Raw genomic sequence first — 23,213 nt, 5'->3', positions numbered from 1 at the left:
TGATCCTTACTTTTGGCATTTCTGATGCATCCTGTTTTATTAATATACAAAATAATGCATTTTTATTTTTTTAAAGGATAAAAATAAGAGCAGCCCCTGTTTTTATTTGTCAAAGCAAGATTCTATTACAGATCCAGCTCATTTGAAGGCTCTTTTTAACCTGGGGAAATCTGAAGCTCGTAACACTGCTAGCCTTCCACTTTCAAAGGAAGAAAGTTTACCATTCAGGTAGGAGGTCTCTGATCTCTGACAATTACATGAATCTAGCCTTGAGGTCACGAAGCATAAATAATTGGTAACTAAAACAAAACTGAAATAACAGGTTGCAGTAAACTTGGCAAAGAGGACTTCTACCTACAACTGTAATTGGGGCATCAAGATGGAGCAACAGATCCAAGGAAGTCTTAGCAATGCAAGCCTGACTAATCAGAGAGGATATAACAGGTGTTGGTGTCCACTCCAAGTCACAGCACATGCACATTTTCAATATCTCAGCTTCTATCCGCTCAGCTGCACTCATTGCCCCTCCTTCCACAACTCCCAATCCATCTTTAATCTGTTTTTGATTTGAGTGAGAACTGTGCCTTTCTGGTGCTTTTTAAGATTGTTGTGTGAATAACTTTTAAGTATAAAAATATAGGCTTGGATCTAAATAGGTACTTCAGGTATGTCAAGTGAGAATCTTACTTTTTTCCTTCATACAGCAGAGACACATATCACATTACAAACTACTTCTGAATACCTCTTCGTTTTCAAAATACGTTTGGCATGCAATGGGTAAAAAAACACAAGCACAAACTCTCTTGAATATGTAAAGCAAGTTGCACAGTTCCTGGGATTTGGGCCATAATCTGTGCATTTTAAATTATCAACACAGAGTTGATTAGTTGTATTCTAACATTATTTTCAGTTAAAAACGAAATCAACTTCTACACCAAATGATAATGAGACCTCAGGTGTCAAAATGTCTTGGACCAGCCTTGGTCACAGTTTATCTCCCCCAGACAAACCATGTGTGGTAAACCATATGATTCTTTGCTAACAGATCACACTTTGTCTGGAATGAGATAAAGTTTGGTTTAGCATTATGCAGGTCAATGGACGGAAACAAGTCTTGCCTGCCCCAGGTTTGCATGCTTCCCCCTTCCATCTCTGGTGTGGTCATAAAAGGGAGTTCAAAAGTTCATTTGTGGCACAACTTACGTAGTAGTAGTAGTACAACTAATGTATGGGACATCAGAAATGTCAAATTCCTATACAGAGGAGCAGAAGGAGCGATTTAAAGTGCAGCATGGATGGGCTAGTATTAATAGCTCTCTGTATGGATAAAGGGAATCAAACAGTGAATCTTCCCAACATGGCAGTAAAGAATTAACAAGAATGCAAAAAATGTTATTTGTAACTAAAGAAAAGATTTTCTAAGGTCAGTATTCAATTTCTGCAGAAATCACTGTAAATTACAGTGGGTAAAAAATAATTTAAAAATTACTGTGGATTCTAGAATGTTGATGCTTAGAGCTTGTCCACACTTCCGATTTCCCCCTCACTTTCCCCTGGGAAAACCCATGGTTTAATACTGAACTGGAACAAGTGGCAATTGGGCTTTCTACAGATTGCCATGTGTTCCAATTCAGCAGTAAACTGTTTTTTCAGGGCAAGGAAAAAACCTCTGGGTACTGTGCTTTCTAGGCATGGGACAAGCAAAAGTGTGGACAGGCCTTCAGTCTCTAACATCTTGCTTTATATCCTTAGCAGATTGTTATCTCAGAGAATACAAAGACTAAGGAGAAGGGTCAAAATGTGCACAGCACATGCAGGCTCCTTTCTTTATTTCTGTGCATTGCTTCTGGCCTTATCATATACCAAACTGCATGTCTATAGTGACAACATGCCTTTGATGGCATGCTAACAAACAGGCCAATGGTGTCTGGGTTGGTTTGTACCATATTCTCTGGTACAAAGAAAAACATGTCTCAGACTTAAAAATGTACCCTGAGGAGACTTTGCCCATGAAGCTATTTAGGTGAATGGGAGGAAGAAGACAACTCAGAAGTATTTAATGCTGCACTTTCCACTGCCAAGTTGGAAACATCTGTTAAGTTTAAAAAGTAGCTTCTCTCTTTGACAGAAGTGCTGCAGGAAAAATGTCAAATACGAATCACCAGCGCTTACAATTCCCAGCATGTCTAAATCGTTTCTTTGAATTTGTGATAATTATTTTACAATCACAGTGAGAGAAACATTGGTCAAAGGTTATTGATTTGTAATTCAAACACAAAGGACCTGAAAATTTACCCAAAATAATGATTTATATTTAAAAAATTACATTAAATGGCATCCAGACCAAAGCTGTGCATTTTATTTAAGATAGAGCAGTTAAGGATTTTAAAAAAGTCTTTCAGAAATAAAAAAACACTAAATTGAGCTGTTTAAAATATTGATTGTCAGAAGCGGGGAAAGAGTTTCTTCTAGAAATATCAAACACATCCACATCCATAGCTGTGAGAAATAAAGTATCCGTTAGCAACTTCGGACTATACCCTTTTCTGTAAATTGTCAATAAGCGGTTATTAGACTAGAGACAATTCTTTCCAACCAAATTTACTTTTCTAATATGGCTTTTTATATTGTCAGGAATATATATATACAGTGGTACATCGCAAGACGAACGCCTCGCAAGACGGAAAACCCGCTAGACGAAAGGGTTTTCCGTTTTGGAGGCGCTTCGCAAGACGAATTTCCCTATGGGCTTGCTTCGCAAGACGACAGCCCATAGGGAAATCTCCGGGACAGCGGGGAAGCGCAGCGCGTCTTCCCCACTGTCCTCGGACCTCCTCCGAAGCCGGGCAGTGGGGCGGGAACGCCTCCCCCCGCCGCCGCCCGGCTTCGGAACGATGCTCCGAAGCCGGGCGGCGGGGAGGGAACACCTGCCCCCGCCCCCCGGCTTCGGAACGATGCTCCGAAGCCGGGCGGCAGGGAGGGAACACCTGCCCCCGCCCCCCGGCTTCGGAACGATGCTCCGAAGCCGGGCGGCGGGGAGGGAACACCTGCCCCTGCCGCCCGGCTTCGGAACGATGCTCTGAAGCCGGGCGGCGGGGAGGGAACACCTGCCCCCGCCCCCGGAACGATGCTCCGAAGCCGGGCGGCGGGGAGGGAACACCTTCTGAAGCCGGGCGGGGGGCGAAAGTCTTTGCTGCCCCCTGCCTGCCTGTCCCGGAGGGCTTTTGAAGGCAGGCGGGGGGGGAGCAAAGACTTTCGCCCCCCGCCCGCCTTCAGAAGAGGTCCAGGACCTCTTCTGAAGGCTGGCGGGGGGCAAAAGTCTTTGTCCCCCCTGCCTGCCTTCCCAGGGGCTTTTAAATCGCCCCGGACAGCGGAGAAGTCCTCCGCTGTCCCGGGGCGATTTTAAAATGCCGCCCGCCAGCATTTTAAGATCGCCCAGACAGTGGAGAAGTCCTCTGCTGTCCCGGGGTTTTTTAAAATGCTGGGGGTGGGAAGAAAAGCCCTTGTCCCCCCCCCAGCCTTCAGAAGAGGTCCGGGGACAGACTGTCCCCGGACCTGGTCTGAAGGCGGTTTCCCTAGGAACGCATTAATTGATTTTCAATGCATTCCTATGGGAAAACGTGCATCGCAAGACGAAAAACTCGCAAGACGAAGAGACTTGCAGAACGAATTAATTTCGTCTTGCGAGGCACCACTGTATATGAAAAGCTGGCTCTATTAGGAATAAGCATACAGTGATATTTTGTTGCAAATATTCACTTCCTTTGATTCCTCTGATTGCAATACACATTATGTTGTCTTAGATTATTTCACAATATGTAATTACTGTGTCACATCACTGAATTTTCCCAGGAAAAGCAGTCTGTAGGCATGAATTCCTATTAAAGTTATTTTGAGCCATTTTAATAGGATTTGAATATAGTACTACATTTTAAATAAACGTTTACTAGCAGTAGGACTGGGCAATATATCAACATGCCCAATCCATATAGTGATATCAGTTTCATAATTTTTGACCTGGCAATGTATCGTGAATCACAATATGTGTGTGTGCGCATGCATGCTATGAAAAAATTACAGTATGGGAAAAACCATGAAGCCAGCCAATGCCTCTACATAGCTCCATCCTTGTTTCAGACATTGTGATATATCAGTATATTGTGATGTTTAGCTGGTGATATATCACAATGTTGAAAACCAGACATTGCCCAGCCCTAACTAGCAGAAAGCTTCAATATACAAGGTGGTTTTTTTCCTGCTAAAATGAACTACATGGACACAAGAGTTATTTATATGCCAAACTGTTGCCCAAACATCTTTTTAAGATGTACAATGTGATCCTATGTATGTTTACTCACAAGAAAGTTCTCATGAATTCAATGGAATTTGCTATTTAGCAAGTGAACTAAGGACCACAGGATGTAGAGCCAAACTGTACATGATGTTCATCTTTATTTTAATATGCATTTTAAATAATTCAAATAATAGCTACCTGGTGTGGGGCTTATAATGATCAAGATTGCAGCAGTCAGTGGGTGGGGAGAGTGAGAGATTAAATCATTATTTCCCTGCTGGAGTCATGACGAAAATAATACATTTGAAGCGGCTGTTTGCATTGGGAGAAAATCCTGAATTTGTGTTGAAGGTCTCTTCCCCCAACTTCTGCAATCAGTCCCCTTTCAAGTGGCTGTCATTTTGCAGCTCAAGCTGTCTTGCTCTGGCGAGCAACCTGGATGCCGAATTCTGCACCTGCTGAAGTTTCCAAACAGTCTTTAGTGGCAGCCCTACGTATAATGCGTTGCAGTAATCTAACCTAGCGGTTACCAGAGCATAGACAACAGACGTTAGGCTATCCCTGTCCAGATAGGGGTGCAGCTGGGCCACAAGCTGAAGCTGATGGAAGACACTCCACGCCACTGAGACCACCCAAGAACACTCTTTCAGAGGGAGTGTAACCCCATCAAAAGCAAGAAATCTCCCATTCATCCGATCCAGGGACCATCCACTAACAGTGCCTCTGTCTTATCTGGATTGAGCTTTGGTTTATTGGCTCTCATCCAGTCCATAACTGAGGCAAGACATCAGTCCAGCACATCCACTGCCTCACCTGCAGATGCAAAGGAGAAGTAGAGCTATGTGTCACCAGCATATTGCTGATGACATACTCCAAAACTCTGTATCTCCCCTCAGGGGTTTCATGTAGATGTTAAACAGCATAGGGGATAAAATTGAACCCCAAGGAACTCTACATTGAAGATTCTGCACGACCAAAGCGCAAACCCTTTGGTTCACCCTCTGGAAATGACCATCCAAGTAAGACCAGAACCACCACAAAGCGGTACCACGCACCCCTAATTCGAGCAACCACTCCAGAAGGATACCACGGTTTATGGTATCAAAAGCCACTGAGAAGTTGATAATTGACTGGAACACATTTCTTTCCTGACAGAGATCATAATGTAGTTTCTGTGCCAAAGCTTGGCCTAAATGCTGACTGAAATGGGTCTAGAAAATCAGTTTCCTCCAAGAGTGCCTGGAACCCAGAACACCTCACAGAAGCAGCAGCTGCAGTGCAGGCTTCTGAGTTCTGGTGAGATTTTGGTGGAAGCCGGTTGCGACCACTTCTCTGGGAGGGGAACCTGGAAGCCAACGCTACAGACATGTAACCTGGTAAGCCATGCAACCCCAGCTTTGGTGGGAAGTGGGGAGGTGGAGTCAGCAGATGCCACCACTAACACAAATTCCAATCTATGTATCTCTTAAATGAATAGCAGTTCCATTATAACCTGATAGTCTTCAACCCAGAATAGTCTCCAGCCCTCCAGAAGTGACACTCAGACTTCTGTCTTGCCACTATTGTTCCTAGGCCCCATCTGAAGTTTTCATTGGCTCTTGTTTTCTTAAACTCCCATCCCTTCCCCACCCATCGTTTCCTCAGACCTCTGCTTTTTAATGCACTGCCTACTTTGTCCCACTGCTTTAGCCAATCTGCTGCATGTGCAGATTCTCCACAACATTCCTCTCTCTTCCCCCATAGACCTTCTAGTCCTTAAGCATTATGCAATTTCTTCAGAGGTCCTCCTTGCCTCAGAAAATATTCTGACAACACTGTTTCCTTGGCAGTTGGGAAAGTGCATGAGTTTGCACCAGCTCAGCCAACAAATACCAGAGGCTTCTCTATCATCATAATTATGTGCAATACAATTATAGACTAGAAGAAATGGCTGCCTAGAAAATCTCAATATGTGAAATACAGTCACCTGCACTGCTTATTGATACTAGTTGCCATTTCACAACGCTACACCAAAGGCAGAATTAATAACTGGCAGAATTTTCTTGGTGTATTTAGATTCTAGATAAGTCTTTGCCAACCTGGCCATGCTGGCTGGGGCTCATGGGAGTTGTAGTCCAAAACATATGGAAGGCACCAGTTTGATGAAGGCTGTTATAGACCTAACAGCTACTTTGTTACCTATATTTTTCTTAACTAGCCTACCCAGCTCTCCTTCTACAGCATATGTCAGGAGTGACATAAGCTATGTGAAGTTTCTTCAGAGACCACTTTTGCCACAGTTCTGTCATCTTTGCACCTTACCTCATTCTCCGCTTACTTTACTTTCAAGATTGTCCTCCTCAGAGCCTTCCTTCGGATTCCTTGTCTCTAAATTTTCTGTCCAATAACTTCTCTACAACCCAGGACCTATTTTCAGTCCTAAGTCTGCCCCCGTGCAACTTCTTACTCCCAACCAAACTGACACTCTCCCTTTCCCTCACAGAAACTGAACTGAAAACTTTCAGCAACCTGAACAATAACTTAATCGTTCGTGCCAATAGTTCATGCCACCATACTAGGCAGTGGAGGTTGGTCCATTGGGGTTAATGGGCATTGCCCCATCAACCTCATTCTGCTCTCAGGCACTCATATCTGTTTGACGTCCAACTTTTAACCAGTTAGGGGATGGCTCTGCCAATCACTGGCTCTGGCTCTGGCTCTCTCTACTGTTGGTCACCTGGCCTTCTGCCCTATCATTCCCAATGGGCACCAGTCATCACTGACACTAGGTAAGAGGCTTTACAAGTACAATGCAATATAAATTAAGCATTTGACTGTGTCATTGATTTCAACAAGGCTTAGACATGGCTGAATTTTATCCTTTGGCTCAATTCCTCATATTTTAATTTAATTTTTTTTTAACTACACACTTTCACTAACTCTAGAGTTGGAGTTGTTGGAGGCAAATTTTCCCTGGTGGCAGATGACAGAACCACAAGACTGGTGTAAAACACTCAAACAAGAGTTTTATTAAGGCTATACAAACAACAAACACAAAGCATGTGGGTGTTTTCTTTTTGCAGGCAGTTGCAAACTGCAACTTCTTCTCTTTATACACACCACCATCTGTGCCTAATTAGCCTGGAAAACCACACCCAGAACTCATAGAAAATGTCCTTAAAGTTACCTGACCCTTTTCCTATTTCTTGACGAATGATACCTAACAGGAGTACTAGTGAAATTTATAAAAATTCCTTCCTGTAGCACCTTAAAGACCAACTAAGTTAGTTCTAAGAACTAACTTAGTTGGTCTTTAAGGTGCTACAGGAAGGAATTTTTTTATTTGGACTATGGCAGACCAACACGGCTACCCATCTGTTAGTGAAATTTATGTAAGAAAGGGTCTAATGTTGAAGACCTATGGTGAATTTTAAAGAATGGCTACCACTTCTGGATAGGAGAAATATCTAATCCAAACTATGAATGAAAAACGAACAAAAAGTAACTAATGTGAACCAATGCATGGATTAAAAAAAGAAACAACCCCCAAATAAACCCCCTTTGGTTGTCACTTACTTCTTGGCACTTCAGAATGCCCCTCTTCTGTTAACGGCAGTCATGAGAGCAAATAAAATGACAAAATGGAATGACTGAGACACTGTAGAGTTACAAAGCAAAAGCATCTGCAAAATTGGCCGACAAACAGTTAACAAGATGAAGTGAAAGTAAAGGATGTAACAAAGTTCAGCTTTTAAAAAAACACCTCTCTGATTGTTGGGTTATTTATGAAACTCTAAGGTTATGAGGTTCAAAGGTGACCAATTCAACATCTGCCAATGCTTATACTCATCTTCTTGATTTACTTTTCACTTACCTGTCTGGGGCAAAATTGTGTCAACAATGAAACATTTACAACTCAGTATATTAATGCATGGCAATGAAACACTTGAATACCTCCTGGCTTCAGGAAGGACTGAGGACACATAGTAAAAAATATCACTAGCGTACAAAAGAGTGTCAGAAGAACAGAATCTTCCCTGAATAAGATATTAAGTCAACAGTTTCAGGCTGGCAACCCTGCAACTATTGTAACATCATTATGGATTAGAATAAACCTCCAGGATAACAGATACTGGTTCCAGCCTAAATTGTTCAAGATGCTTCCTGCCCCTTTCTTTCCCTCTTCACAGTTACCTCCTTTACTCTATTGATACAGTAATTATTCAGTGGATACTTGATCATTGTGTTTTAATACAACTATTTGGTTCAGAGGTAGATTAACCTGCTTATTGACTTGCTAATGTATTTACCTGCGTATTTATGAATGGGTGGTGGTGGTAGGGAGTACAGAGTTTATAATAAAAGCCGGGGAGAAGGAGCTCTAACAGCTGCTCTCTGATAATCAACAGGCTTTTGTGAGGTCTTTATAATTTGCTTTTTGTAAGATTAATTTAACAAAGATTATGTGGCAAGGACACCCAATTTCTTCCCATAAACAGCTTAAAGCAGGATGGGAGTACAAAGAACAAAAACTAACCCATCTGCTCAGGGACTGATTTTTTATGCTTGTCATTTACAGATTGAATTCAGCTAAGGACTTAATTCTTTTATTTTGGCAATTTTACTATGCACTTGGTTTTGATGGCATAATTTCAACACACACACACACAAATGTGTCTTTGAAATGCATAGTAGTTGAAATATATTTTTTTTCCTCCAAAGGGTGGAAAACTTGTTTGGAAACATCCAAACTCTTAAGACTGCTACGGAGGTAGGCTGGTTATATCTTTTCAAGTGTGTGTGTGTGTGAGAGAGAGAGAGAGAGAGAGAGGGAGGAAGAGCACTCTTAATTTTGCCCTTTATACACTTGCAAGAGGAGCAAGAAGCAATTGCTGAATGTGTGAATTGCTGGGTGTGTGTTTGTGTGAATGTAAATTAGTGAGAGCACTCTCCGAAAGCAATTTTCAAGGCTTTTTACACTCTCAGAAAACCACTGTTCTACAGCTGGTGGTGCCTTCTAATGCACACATGTATGGGTGTAGCCAGGACTTTTTTTTGGGGGGGGGGTACAGAACCGATGTGATTGGCCATCTAGTTAAGTAATTCTGTTGCTTTACTGCCCCCCTTGACTATGCCCATGCCTAAATCAATACAATAAATCGTGGTTCCCGGCGTTTTTGAAAAACAAAAAAGAAGAAACAACATTCAGGGTGTCCTGGTTTTTACTTCTTGAAATATGACATAAAAGTCAATGAGGAAAAAACCCTTCCATTGTTCAAATATCAGTATATGGAAGTATACAGATTTTTATTTCTAGAACCTACAAACTATAGCAATGCGGAAAAATAAACAGTTTTCAGGGAAATCTGTATCCAAATGATACTACAAGATAAGCTTGTAAAATTGACAATGACATTGTCAATATAGAGTGGCATCCTTTTTCTTTAAACTGCCTTAATTCTGTCTAGTTTAATTCATATGTTTTAGCTATGTTATATTTGTTATACCCCATTAGGGAAATCTGATTAAAAGGTGAGTGTACTGGCACCATAGGAAAGAATCGCACTGATACAATTACTGTGAAGTACCTTAACATTTAAGTTGGTTTATAATTGGGACTTCCACTGCCAGCTGAGTGGACAAATTTTTAATAAGTATGCAGCACAGGAAGAAATTACCTTAATTTGCTTATTAAAATTAAATGAATCTTCATACTAAACTGAAAGTTGCAAAGTTAATCAACACTCCAGTATACTGCTAGGATTGCTACATTTCCTTACTGAAAGCCACAAATGTCATGGCAAATTTGGCTGCCAATTCTACATACGCTTTCCAATATTATAATTTCCAAATACTGCTAATACACACTGAAGACACACAAACCATACTGTTCACATCTCTACAACAAGCAGAAAGCTAGCCACATTTTGATTATTACTTAAACTTCATGATTTAGCAAGCTCTTGTGGATATGACTCTCCGTGCCTTTGGATTTTCCTCACTCTGCGACCTAAGCCAAGAATAGAAAGAGTAAATCCTGTTGTGTTTTAGCTCCCTCCATTGAAACTAATGGAAACCAACATTTTTTGGGAATTCCATGTGCACCTCTGAGTGCCAACAGACCCCTGGAACAGGGAGAACATTGTAATTTATAGAGTAACAGAAACTTAGCAGTACTTTTGATATTACAAGTTTGGTTCCGATTTGGCCTTTCCTGAACAGAAGGGCTTCTTCCATATATGGAAAGGACGGAGATCCAGAGAAGATTTCTACTGGAACTGGAAGAAATGGTTGAAGCCCTTTGTATGATCCCACCCCACTTCTTCCCATAGCCACAACACTGTTCTGGAAGGTCCACAAATCTTCTGGAGCATATTTTCAAGGGGAAGGGGAAAATCAGTAATGTGTCCTTCCTACACCTAAAAGTTATGTTTTATAAAAAGGCAGGAGTGAAATAAATAAAATAAATACTTTACAAAGAGTACACCTTATGAACCCTTTGCCTATTCACTGGTAAATCAGATTGCTAAATGAAAGGGAAGAACAAATAAGAACTGCTAGGTTCACTAACAGGAGTATAATTTTTAGGTATCCATTTGTGGTTTAGATATTCACTTGGCTTATTATATTGGAGAAGCAGCACAGCACACACACCCATTCGACCCATAAAGTAACATGATATGGAAGCTCCACATAGAAATTTCATCACTGCCCACTGGTATGTGATCCCTAGTTTGAGTGAGAACTGACACAAGAATTGAGTGTCTGTGCACATAGGATCCCTGTGGATCATTTGTATTATACAATAAGATGTATGGTAATGGGCAGAGGGAGTCATGACAATTCTCTACCACAGGCATGTCCAACTTTCAAGAGACTGAGATCTACTCTTACTATAAAAAAAACGCAGTGATCTACCAAAGTTGTTGAGCTTTCTTTTTTTGGGGGGGGAGGGTTCCACGATCGACTGCGATCTACCACAGACCCCACGCAATCTACCAGTAGATCGTGATCTACCTGTTGGACACCCCTGCTCTACCACATAAAACCTGTCCCCATGTAGCTGAAGCTTAAACTTTGCTAGGAAACAGGTCCTGGTAATAATAATAATAATAATAATAATAATAATAATAATAATAATATTTTTTTTTGTATCTTGCCCTCCCCGGCCAAAGCCAGGCTCAACAACAGGTAAAAAATGGTACATTCAGAGTTTGGGGTTTCTTACATCACTCTACTGTTCCGCTACCATGGGTCACTACCTTCAGTTGAAAGTCCTAGAACCTATCATAGCAAGTGCAACAAATCCACCCAAAGGCTCAATAAATTTCACAATATTGACTTTAAAAATATGTCTGACAAATGCAATCTTTCAGTGGTACTGGCTGTAAGGCAGGGTGGTTGAAGATGGGATGACAAAGCTGACCCTGCCACCATATACTACCACCATGGAGAACATGTTTTTTAAAAAAAAGTTTTTAAAAAGTAATGTATTATTGACCATGGCAGTTGTATGCTCTGATGAAGAGGAGAGGATGACAGACCTCTCACATTTTTAATAGCTGTGTAGAAAATGATTTTTTTGAAAGTGCAGCTGCTTTCACCCCTGCATGATAAGATGCACACAACAAAATTCCACAATTGAGAGAGGTGCAAAAGCCCTTGTATCCTTTGTCTCTGGCCACCCTAGAAAAGACTAAAGGACAGGCTTTGTGACTACTCTTCTTCCAACAATTAAAACCAAACAGCTCAAACAACAAATCATTAATGTACCTTGATCGCTTTACTGGAGTAACTGAATGTGCACAGTGTGAGAACAAGATGCTAGACCAAATGAGCAGCTGGTATGATCCAGCAGGAAACTTGATTTTAAAAAATGAAACCAGAATATGGTCCATTAGTGCATTCTCCTTTCCTGCACGCGCTGAAGCCCATGCAATAAAATAAATATTTTTGAGATTAAATGTGTCACTTTTGGTTTTTTCTAAAGTTGCATTAGAATATTTGTTATCAAATAAAGGACAGATTTTTATTTCATTTACTAAAAAAGCATAGAGAGATTCTGGCTGGGATCCAAAGGTGTGAGCAGAAAGCACTTCTACATTTGCATGTGGGACTGCTGATTTCTCTCTTTCCTTCCACCTCCAACTGGATTCTCAGGAGTGCTTTGTTGGAGGTTGTAATGGATTGCAGCAGGAAGACGAAAAACCTTGGCAAATACATGCAGCGCCACATGTGGCCCTTTGCATTGTAAACTAAACATATGTATCATGCAAAATAAAACACACAAAACTACTCAACACATTCTAAATAAGATAGCTACTGCTGAAGCAATATCAACTTGAAATTAAATCAGAACTATAACCAGTCAGCTGTCACTTAGAGCCACTTTGAAACCTTTTCATTAAATGTGGAGAAGTTAGGGGTAAACCATAAAACACATAACCAGGGATTCTAGAAAGGAGAGGTGAAATTGATTCTTAACTAGCAGCATAGTAAAAGATAGCATGTTTCAATATGTGTTAATATCATAAACAAAGAAGGGCAAAGGTGAAAAATGATAATAGCAATTAACGTATTTTGTAGATTTTTAAGAGGGTCAAAAATTAACACTGGAGCATTAATACCATGCATTTTAAACATAAGATTAAATGGTATTTAAGACATTATTAATGAAAGCAAAGGCAATTTAAACTTACGGAAACTATAGACTTAAAAAATAATTTAGTTGCATTTACCTTGTACTAAGACTTGCTGTTTTTATTCCTGGAGGTGACTCCAATCCTTCCCCTGGCTTTGATGATTTCTCTCTGTTCATTTGCTGCAGTATTGAGTTCAATTCACTAATGACATTAGCCTTTGGGCCTGAGAGAACTGGGCTTTTAACCTCCGTTACATCACCCCATAGCTTAGAGGTCCTTTGCTGTACAACTTTAGCCATACCGGGCTGTGCGCTGATAGGAGGTGGGGGTGGGGCAGGTGGAGGAATAACAAAACTATCTACAGTTTCTTCAATTAGCGCATCCTTGTAAAGTGCATTGCTTTTGTTGATTATGGGCTTCATTTTTGGCTTAGGAGGTACTGGGGGTTTGTCCACCAGAAATGTTTGCCCATCTGCATAGACTGTACAAGTATCCAAGTTCTCACCACCTTCAGAGGATAAGGTAGAGATGCTGGACACAGTTGAGATAGTGCTGGTTGTCTCTAGGTGATGGTCACTACTGCTTCGACTGTCCACCTCTTCAATCCCAGAGTCAGTGACATTATCAAAATTTTCAGGCGGTGGTAAAAATGAGGCAGGCAAACAGTTTGAAAGACCCACTGGTTTCTTACTGTCTATTGAATTTGAGGGTTGAGTAGGATTGAATGAAGCAGGCGGAGTTCCATTTTTTCTGTGTTTGAGCAAGTCTGTTAGTGCAGAGCCTGGGACAGAATGGTCATCTGGGATATCAAAACTGTTAGCAAATTCTAAAGGCGGTGGTAATGGCTCAGTAAAGATGAAATCTTCATCAAGGTCAACAGATGCTAAAGGGGGTGGAGGGATACGGAACGGTAAAATGATTGGATCATCAACGGAGCCAACTGCTACAATAGTTTTGCAGGGAGATGCAGGTAGCTCAGGCATGTCAGCTTCATCTAGTCCACTTTCTGCTGTTTCTGTACTTTCCTGCGCCTCTGGTGGAGGCTTTTCAGTATCCACATCTATCTCAGCACTTTCCTCTTCCTTTTCATCAGGGGTCTCATTGGACTGCGCTGTATCTACCGTATGAACCATGAGCAAACCAGCGGACTTCTGCTGTGAGGTATCCACAATATTGATCAGCATGTTCTTCTTTTCTTCAGGCCTTCTCTCTTTCCCCGTATCTGTCTCATATTTGTTCTCCGTCTCCTGCCGCCTTAGTGGACCACGCGTATTTTGCCTAGCAATTGTAGCTGTCACTGGAAATGTAGTTTCGATGTTGGACCTCATCTTTGTATCTATATAAAGGGGTTTATTAAGGTCTGCTTTGCCAGATTCTCCTTTCCCTGGAATTTGCTGGGTTTGTTCCTTCATGGCTCTATCTCTGGCAGAAAGGGCAAGGGCTAAAGGTGAATTTGGATCCAGTAATTTCCCTGTGAGTGGATGAACATAGTTATCCAAACTGGACATACCAGCATTCTGAGTTGCCAACACATTATTTTCTGAACCCATGGATGTTGGGGTTGGAGGGTTTGGTGTCCTTGCATCATTTTGATTACTTGATTCACTGCTATTAAAAATATTTTCAGGCTCTCTAGGTGCTGGGATAGGAGATGGTGATACAAGTTGCCTAAAGTTGTCTTCATTACCAAACATTCCCTCATCACTAAACTTAGACTGTCTCAAACGTGGCATTGGAGGCGATAGCCCAACATCCTCATCTCCCAAATCTGTGGAAAGGAAAGCTGGAGAGTTACGCCTGGCTTCTAATCTTTTCTCCCTATCCCTCACTGCCCCTGCAATGGCTGCTGCAAATGGACTACTGACAGTCAAGTTATCTTCAGGTCTGAGCTGTCCTGGTTGCTCTGAAGACTGTGGGTCAATTTCCATGCTGCTTCCTTGACTACTTTTCCCACTACTGCTGGTAGATGGCTCTTTAACAATGATAGTTGGAATTGGAATAGAGCAGGTTTTTTCTGGACTATCCTCAACATTAGATTGTTTCACTAGCATTCCCTTCCGTCTTGCTGGCTTGGCTGGGACATACACTGCTTTGCTTGCTATTTTTCCAACTTCAGAGTATGGGTTCTCCGGCATCTGACCTCTCTTGTTTCTGAAGCTTGCCTGAGTTGAGGCATTTCTGCTATATAAGTCCTCAGAATCTAGAGAATAACGGTCCATCTCTCTCCGGTAATATATCCCTTTGTCCCTTATCACCGTTCCCATATTTTCAGATCTACCTGAAATAGCTAACTTTGCACCTGAATTCTGATTAAATGCAGGCTTAATTGTCCCATATATTCTAGACACTGGAGATTTGGGGGAGTTGTAAAGAGAAGGAGATGGAGGTGGTGGTGATGGAGGTAAAGACTGTGGAGGAGGAGGGATATCTTCAGAGGTGTCTGGCATGGATAGACTTCTGGTAAATTTTAGCATGGGAGGAGCCAAAAATTGCCGTTCTTCCTCTGTTATCCCTTTAAAAAAATCACAAGCTACAATTTTTAAATTGCTCTTGAATTTTAATTATCATCCATTGTCACCAAAGACATAGTAAACCAGGTACAGAAAATACTGTATTATATATTACTATGCATGGTTTGGTTTTAGAAGATGTCTGCAACTAGATCTTCAGTTTACATTTTGGCTTGCCTCAGTGTCCCTATGCTGATCTTCCAGCATTTTCTTACATATGTGCACAGAGAATTGTGCATCCCTAAAGTAATGTTTTTTTATGAACTGTGCATAAAAGGAAGTTATCAGCCAAAAGCTGTGAAAGACTGGAAGAAGAAAGGAAAGGAAAGCTTAGAAATAAATAAATGTATGCATGTTGGCATTTGTGAATAGGTGGCCATGCATGAAACATGATAAAACAATGTTTCTACATGGGTAAAGAGAGTGGATTGAGAGGCATTGTGAAACAACCTTCCAAACAAACATATGTAACTTTGGAGTGAGATTGCTACCTGTTGTATGAGGTGCTAGATTTCATGCTGGAAAGCTAGACGTGAAGCACTAACCAGGGCAGGTCACAGCATGAGGCAATGGCTTCACAAGCTACTTGTGGTACTTCCTGGTACAGACAGAGCAAAGAGATGCTCTCCTTACACAGACAGTCTCTGAAGTAATAATTAATATAGCTGGCTTGCTGGTTTGTGTTCAGGATGAAACAACAGCAGCAAAAGGGTCTATCTAAGCTATGGGCTGATTGCTATTCCTTGTAATAGTTGATAATATACATTTCTTTCACTGTATTTCCTGTAACTATTTTTATGTAGAGAGTTGCAAAGAATAACTTCATTATTTCACCAGGGAAGAGAATATCCCTTCAAACATAAAGGAGAAGAAAGGACAAGAAAAACGTTGCCTCTCAGCTTTAACTCCCATATTGCAACCTGCTCTAATTAAAGTTTGGTGTTAAATGTATCTTTTTGGTCTCTGCTTGCCATTGCTATTACAGCAAGAATAGCAATTGAAATTGTGGGGAATAAGACCTTTGACTAAGTTTCCAATATGACTAAAACAACATCATTTTGCAGAAAAATACATTTCCATAAAGCATATGTTGACTCTGTTTAACTTCCTCATTGTACAACCAAATACTTCTACAGCAAAATGGACCAATTAATATATATTTTACTAAAGCTTTCTGTAATTATTTTGAACAAAAATACCATCTTATCACATATACACAGATTATAAAACACAATTATAAAGCAAAGAAGAATGATTGCATTTAAAACTAACTTCTGAGTAACTTTTACCAATATAGTCTTTTTAAAAATTATTGTTCTTCTTTTTGTAGTATGAATTTGGCATTGTGATATAAACAAAATTCTACACATGGAAATCAGAATGCTAAAACATTTTCAAATGTGCAAAAGTAGATGCTTTTGATTCAATAAACATAAAATTTAAATGTGTATTAAATTTGGTTTGGATTTTACCATACTTTATAGGGATTGTCTGCTGTTGGTTACTTTGTTACTTATTGATTTATAAATGCATTTTGTATGCTAAGAAATTCTGATATTAAGCAGTAAATAAATATTTGAAATAAACAAGCTAAAAAAAAATGAATTACTTAAGAAATTGTATATTTCAAAGAGCACAAATTCCAGTTGCAATATTCAGCCAATGTTATTGACAGACACTGGCCTCAGCGGTGTCGCAATGGGGTAGCGGTGGGGGCGGTGTGCTCCTGGTGCCACGTCTCCAGGGGTGACAAGGCCGTGCCCCACCGTGGCGCCGCAAGCAGCCATCACGCTGCTGCAGCTGCGAATGAAGGTTCTTCTACATGTGGCTGCAGCCACAAGCAGAGGATCCCGACACTGTGCTGCCGGCAAACCGCTATGTAGTGCGCTTGCGCACATGTGTGCTACGTAGCGGTTTTGTGGCGGCACCTAGCGGTTTGCTGGCCGGGATCCTCTGCTCGCGGCTGCAGCCGCATGTAGAGGATCCTCCATTCGCGGCTGCAGCCACGAGCAGAGGATCCCGGGACCCTGCCGCCAGCAAACTGCTACGTAGTGCGCTTCTGCGGCGTCGCTACGTATGGCGCATGCGTCGTACGTAGCGATGCCGCACATGTGTGCTATGTGGCGACGCCCCGCCCCCGGGTGCACATCATGTTTGCCGCTCCGAGTGCCCGAGCGGCTTCCTCTGCCACTGACTGGCCTGGTTCACATGTCACATGATATCTTAGCTATGGTTTAATGTGAATGTGCTGCTGCATGCTTCTAAAAAGCAGAGATGCTTTGCTCTTCTGCTGCTCATGCTGTGCTTCCACGAAACAAGCCATGGTCTGGTATGTATGTCATGTTGTCTAAACCTGGACTCATTATTTGTTTTCCCCAAAGTGGTAAGCCAATAACAAACCTTGGCTTCTGCTCATGGTTTGTTTGGATAAAAATAAACCATGAACTTGAGAAGCAAAACCACATCTTGTTTCACAGCAATGCGGCAGCAGCAGGAGCAGTGGGGGAAGAGCAAAATACCTGCCATTTCTCAAACATGCATTTGCATGCTACTCTCTCACATTAAAGTACAGCTTATTTTATGGTTCAATATGACATGTGAACGGGCCAGTTTGTTCTCACGCAATGGCTATTTGATCAAGACTCAAAATCAACCCATGAACAAATGCATTTGAAACAAACACTGTAAGCAATTGTTGAAAATAATGAAACGTCGCTTGTAGAAAGTTTCATTTTACCTATTGATTTTTGTCTTCTCACGGTACCTCGTGGTACACCCAGAAACGGGCCTTGGGAACTCCCAGGGACTGTTGGTGGCATCACAGCAATCCCTTGTCTCTCATACATAGACTACAAAAAAACAAAAAGAAAAAATAATTGTACCTGAAGCCATAATTTAAAGTTCTGTTTCATTCTCACATATAGGCCTGGTTTACACAATACCTTGGGCAGTATGTCTTCATTGTCACTTTCATGCCATTCTATCATCTATCTATTATCTATCTATCTATCTATCTATCTATCTATCTATCTATCTATCATCTATCTATCTATCTATCTATCTATCATCTATCTATCTCTATCTTTATCTCTATATCTATATCTATCTCTATTCCTGACCATGTCAAGAGGGACAGATTGCATGCTAGTGATTGGGGCAGATGTGAATAGTGTGGTTGGTAATGATGTAATTTGGCCTAGGCAGATGAATTTTATGTTACTGGTGCAGAACGGTAACATTTACAGGAGGTAGTGGCAAAATACATGCTACAATTCAAAGAAATATGTCAACTTGGCCATAGTTTTGATATTCACTTCAAATAGTAAGTGACAATTTGGAAAAAAATACATTATACTCTACACAATTTGGCCATTATTTTGAGACATCCAAAATATTTGTTTCATTGGATATTTGGGAAATTGGGCAGATTATTTCTATATTACACAGGAAAATGGCAACAGAAAAAGGAAGGTTTGATAAACTAGTGAACTATGAGCTTTTGCTATGGAAGGCTTTATATTTGTACTCAACTGGCAAAAGAGAAAGCCATTTCTATGGATCACAAGTTTATTTCTTACAACTGATCTTCTTCCAGAGCTGTCCATACCTGTCTGCCACATATGATGGCTCACAAAACCTTTCATAGTGGCATCAGGTGTTGCAAGAGGCCCTCCCTCAGTCACTTGCAGTTGCAAAGTTAAACATAGGTAGGGGAAGGATCTATTCAGAACCGGACAACTGGGATGAAGGAAAACCTGGCTAATGGTACCAAATGGATTTTTGGACTACAGTATGTCTAAGAACAGACATCCCCTTTGAAGAAAAGCACTTATAGGAAATGATTGTTATCTTCTTCAAATGGTGGTATGTGCTACCGTACACATAGGTGACCAGAATATTGCAAAGTAAGAACTGAGAGTAGAAGCCATTAATGTAGAGCAGGTAAGGCACCTTTCAAAACCCCGACTTGTGTCTGAGATCAATTATTAGATCAATTATCCTGCACACCTCTCCTAAACATCTCAAGGTAGGAAAAGGAATATAAATAAGTAAGCCATAACATGCTATCCAGAAATCAATAGGTCCACAGCCGCAATGTGCTAGTATTCAGCTCTGGTATGAACAATCTCTCCCCCCCCGGAAGAAACAGAAGTATATTGTTAAGTCCCCGCGATGCCTTGATATACATGGTTTCTTAAGGAAAAGGTATGGGAATTGAGGTCATATCCACAGAGGACTGGCCAGGTGGTACAAACTGTTGGACAAGAGTATAGCACAAGACCGCAGAATGTGTCCCTCCAAGGGTCTCTTCTTATACTAGGCCTGCATGACAGTTTCTTGTCTGCACCTTGGCATGTGCCACTTGTGTTGACATCAAGCAAAGAGTCAGAGCTCCCGGACTAAGGAAGTTGAGCAGTGCACCCAAGAATAAGAAGGAAAAGGAAACACTCTACAATACAATACAATCAATCACATTTATTCAGAAACCACAGAACAGAACTAGAAACTTGTTTTCCTTGTTCATTTACAGGGAGTAATAAAGAGATAACAACCTAAGGTATACTGTGAAAGGATAACGTCTTCTATTAGAAGACCTCACTAGTCTTCTCAGGTGACCTCAACAGTCCACAACACATTGACCTCAATCTTCTTTCCCTTCCTCCCCCACAACAAACACTGTGAAGTGAGTGAGGCTGAGATTATTCAGAGAAGTGTGACTAGCCCAAGGTCACACAGTAGATGCATGTGGAAGAGCGGAGACGAGAACCCGGTTCACCAGATTACGAGTCACCTGATCTTAACCACTACACCATACTGTTTTTATACAGTCATACCTCGGGTTACAGATGCTTTGGGTTGCGTGATTTCAGGTTGCACACTGCACCGAACCCAGGAGTACTGGAATGGGTTACTTCCAGGTTTCGGCGCTTGCAAATGCCCATAAGTGCTAAATCGCGTTTTGCGCATGCACAGAGACAGGGCGGTGCGTTGCGTTGCGAACGTGCTTCCTGCACAAATCACATTCGCAACGCGAGCATGGGTCTTATGTTTTTGGCTGTACTGGTGTACCTCCAGTTATGAACTTAATTTGTTCTGGAGGTCTGTTCTTAACCCAAAACCGTTCTTATCCTGAGGCGCACTTTCGCTAATGGGGCCTCCCGCTGCCGCTGTGTGACTTCCACTCGCATCCTGGGGCAAAGTTTGCTACCAGGAGACCTACTTCTGGGTTACCAGAGCTCATTACCCGAAGTGTTCGTAAGGAGGATGGTATGTAACCCAAGGTTCCACTGTATTGTTATTTGGAGTGGGACAAAACATGAGCCATGGTCACATACAATACTACAGATACCTTCAGAAAAATGCTGAATGCAGCACACCAACAGCTAACTAGCAGTTAACAGGCAATTTGTAAGACCAAATTTATGTGCAAGTATGTGAGAAAACTATGCACACAGCTAGAGGTTTCTTTTGTTTCCACTGCAGTGGCTCACACTCCTGAATTTGCAAGCACTTTTCAATTTAAAATGCAACCTGTCTCCTCATTTCTCTCTCTCTCTCACACACACACACACTGAGCTTTACTCAAAAATTCACATTTTTTTTCATTTTAATTATAGATTTGGGACTGTCCTCCAGTCCAGAACCTAGACTCAATTCTTTTCTTTAAAAACAAAAAAAAACGCACAAATAAAAGCAGCACATGTATCAGCATCTATTTTCCTCCTGAAAGAAGAATACAGCACATCTGAAGAAAGCCCGTCTCCACTCCCCAACTCCCCCCCCCAAGTAAAAAAAGGTTCCTAGAGGAAGTAGATGCTAAACAGCTGGAATTTTACGCGAGAAGGAACAAGACCACTGAATAACATAAATAATTTTATAAGGCATAAGTAGTGCATAGAGAATAAAAGTGAAAATGATTATTTTGCAAATGAACAGTGAGAGAGATAAGAAGTGGGGTTCATTCCATAGCTTTACTGAAAGGCCAGCTCTATCAGACACCGCCTGTCCCTAAACTGATTCCATTCCACCTTGTCATGATAATAACTACTATTTAAACTTTAAGAATTGGCCTCTGAGTTTCCCCACCCTTCACCCCCTGGACACTTTTCCTTCTGTGCTGTTTCTTTTTTGTTGTAAGCTGACAGACAGGGACTATCTTGATTGTATGCAAGCCACTCCAGGAGCCTTTTTGGCTGAAGACTGGGGTATAACTTTTCTAAAGAAATTTAAAATTAAAAAGATTTTTTAAAAAACAATGGGTTGGGGATGATAAGTTGAGGTGGACAGGTGGACAGTCTCAATTCTTCAAAAATATTCTCAAGAGATTATGCTTCTGTCCTCTGGCACTTTACTTTCTGGGAAAAGCTAAACATCTGCCTCAAGCACCTAAAAAGCACAGAATCAGAAGTTCCTGAAGTGTTACTAGGAGCCACGGGATTTAATGCCATCTTTTGTCCTGCAAACTGTGATTGAAGGAGATACAGTTCAGAAACCGTATCTTTATACATTGAAATAAACTGCTATCCCAAAAGCTTACTGAAAAAGGGAAAACTTTAGACTAGCTAGAAGTATCAAAGCCAGAGCTGAGCAAGACAACCAGAAGTTTCATATTTCTTTGGCATGTCTTCCCTGAGGAGGAGAATATTTCTTATTCCACCCAGCTGAGGTCATTACTTCCTGTATGCTGTCCATCACACACAGTAATCCAACTAACAGCAGGTCAGTTTCTCCCCTAATTCTTTCTGCCTCAGTAGGTGGGGAATCAAGAGTAGTGGATGCACACAACTTGTACAAAGCAGAGCCTTCCACACTAGTTGTGGTATTTGAACTAAGAGCTTCTAAAGTCATATCAAATTCTATGAATGATAGTATTTGTGAAATAGGTGGCAAATTTGTCATCCTGGACAGAACATATTTCTTGGTCTGAGCAACATTTCTGATGGGAAGGAAAAGAAACACACCATACTGCACTGTAAAAAAGGTAAAGGGATCCCTGACCGTTAGATCCAGTCACGGACGACTCTGGGGTCAGGAAGACCTTTAAGTTCATTATGTGTGATTCTGGAACAAGATCTGATTCAATATTTTTATCTACTTCATATCTAGATACAGTCCCATTGCACCATTACAATAAATCATGAGAAAGGTTTTGATGTTGATTTCAAACTCTGGAAATTAGCTATTAAAAGGGCATTTGAATATACCATTGCTATGGATCCAGTTCAAGAATATGGTGTAACAAAGGTGTAATTTTATAGAACATGAATATATCACACTTCTAGAGGTGCCTCTCATTTACTTCAATGGGACTAACTCCCAAGTAAATTTTCCCAGGAAATAAATCTTAATCCGTTACAGTGAGGAGTGTCATTCCAGAAGGTGATCATGGGCACAAGTCAGAAGAATTAAGGATAAGTGTGCAAAAAGAAAAGGAAAGCTTGGAGGATTATCCTCTACTATTAGGAATCTGGAAAGATCTTAATTTAGTCAAAATATCAGAACTCTTAAGTACATTTACAAGAGCCATTACTCACATTCATATCTGTAGCCGAGGGAAAGCATCTGCTGGAAGGTCGTTGTTTAATTGTTGCCACTCTTGAGTCCACGGCTGCATTGTCTGGAATTCTTGATGGCTTGGAAACTGGTACTATTTCATCAACTTTATCTGTAACACAGAAATATTTGCTAAAATAAATCTAATTTGTCCAAAGACTGAAAATCTAAATAATGCAATGTGAAATTAAGAGTTTAACTTTTTTTTAAAGATGCAAATAAAAAGGGGATTTT

General features: G+C 41.0%; 1 protein-coding gene across 6 annotated transcripts in view; it reads right to left on the bottom strand.

Annotated features, from left to right (window-relative positions):
- Window positions 1–23,213, bottom strand: part of SHANK2 (SH3 and multiple ankyrin repeat domains 2) — a 354,487-nt gene that overhangs the window by 5,932 nt on the left and 325,342 nt on the right. For 5 of the 6 annotated variants that reach the window (XM_082223288.1, XM_082223283.1, XM_082223284.1 and 2 more), the window contains 3 exons: window positions 22,961–23,091; window positions 18,163–18,274; window positions 13,012–15,427 (listed from right to left, as the gene is read on the bottom strand). In XM_082223288.1, the coding sequence (XP_082079414.1) occupies window positions 13,012–15,427; window positions 18,163–18,274; window positions 22,961–23,091 (2,659 nt within the window). The remainder of the gene's footprint in view (window positions 1–13,011; window positions 15,428–18,162; window positions 18,275–22,960; window positions 23,092–23,213) is intronic. The other variant, XM_082223286.1, reaches the window with a different exon arrangement.

This window comes from Podarcis vaucheri, assembly GCF_965113315.1.
Source record: "Podarcis vaucheri genome assembly, chromosome: 1".
NCBI lineage: Eukaryota > Metazoa > Chordata > Lepidosauria > Squamata > Lacertidae > Podarcis > Podarcis vaucheri.
This window is presented reverse-complemented; position numbering and strand designations above follow the sequence as displayed.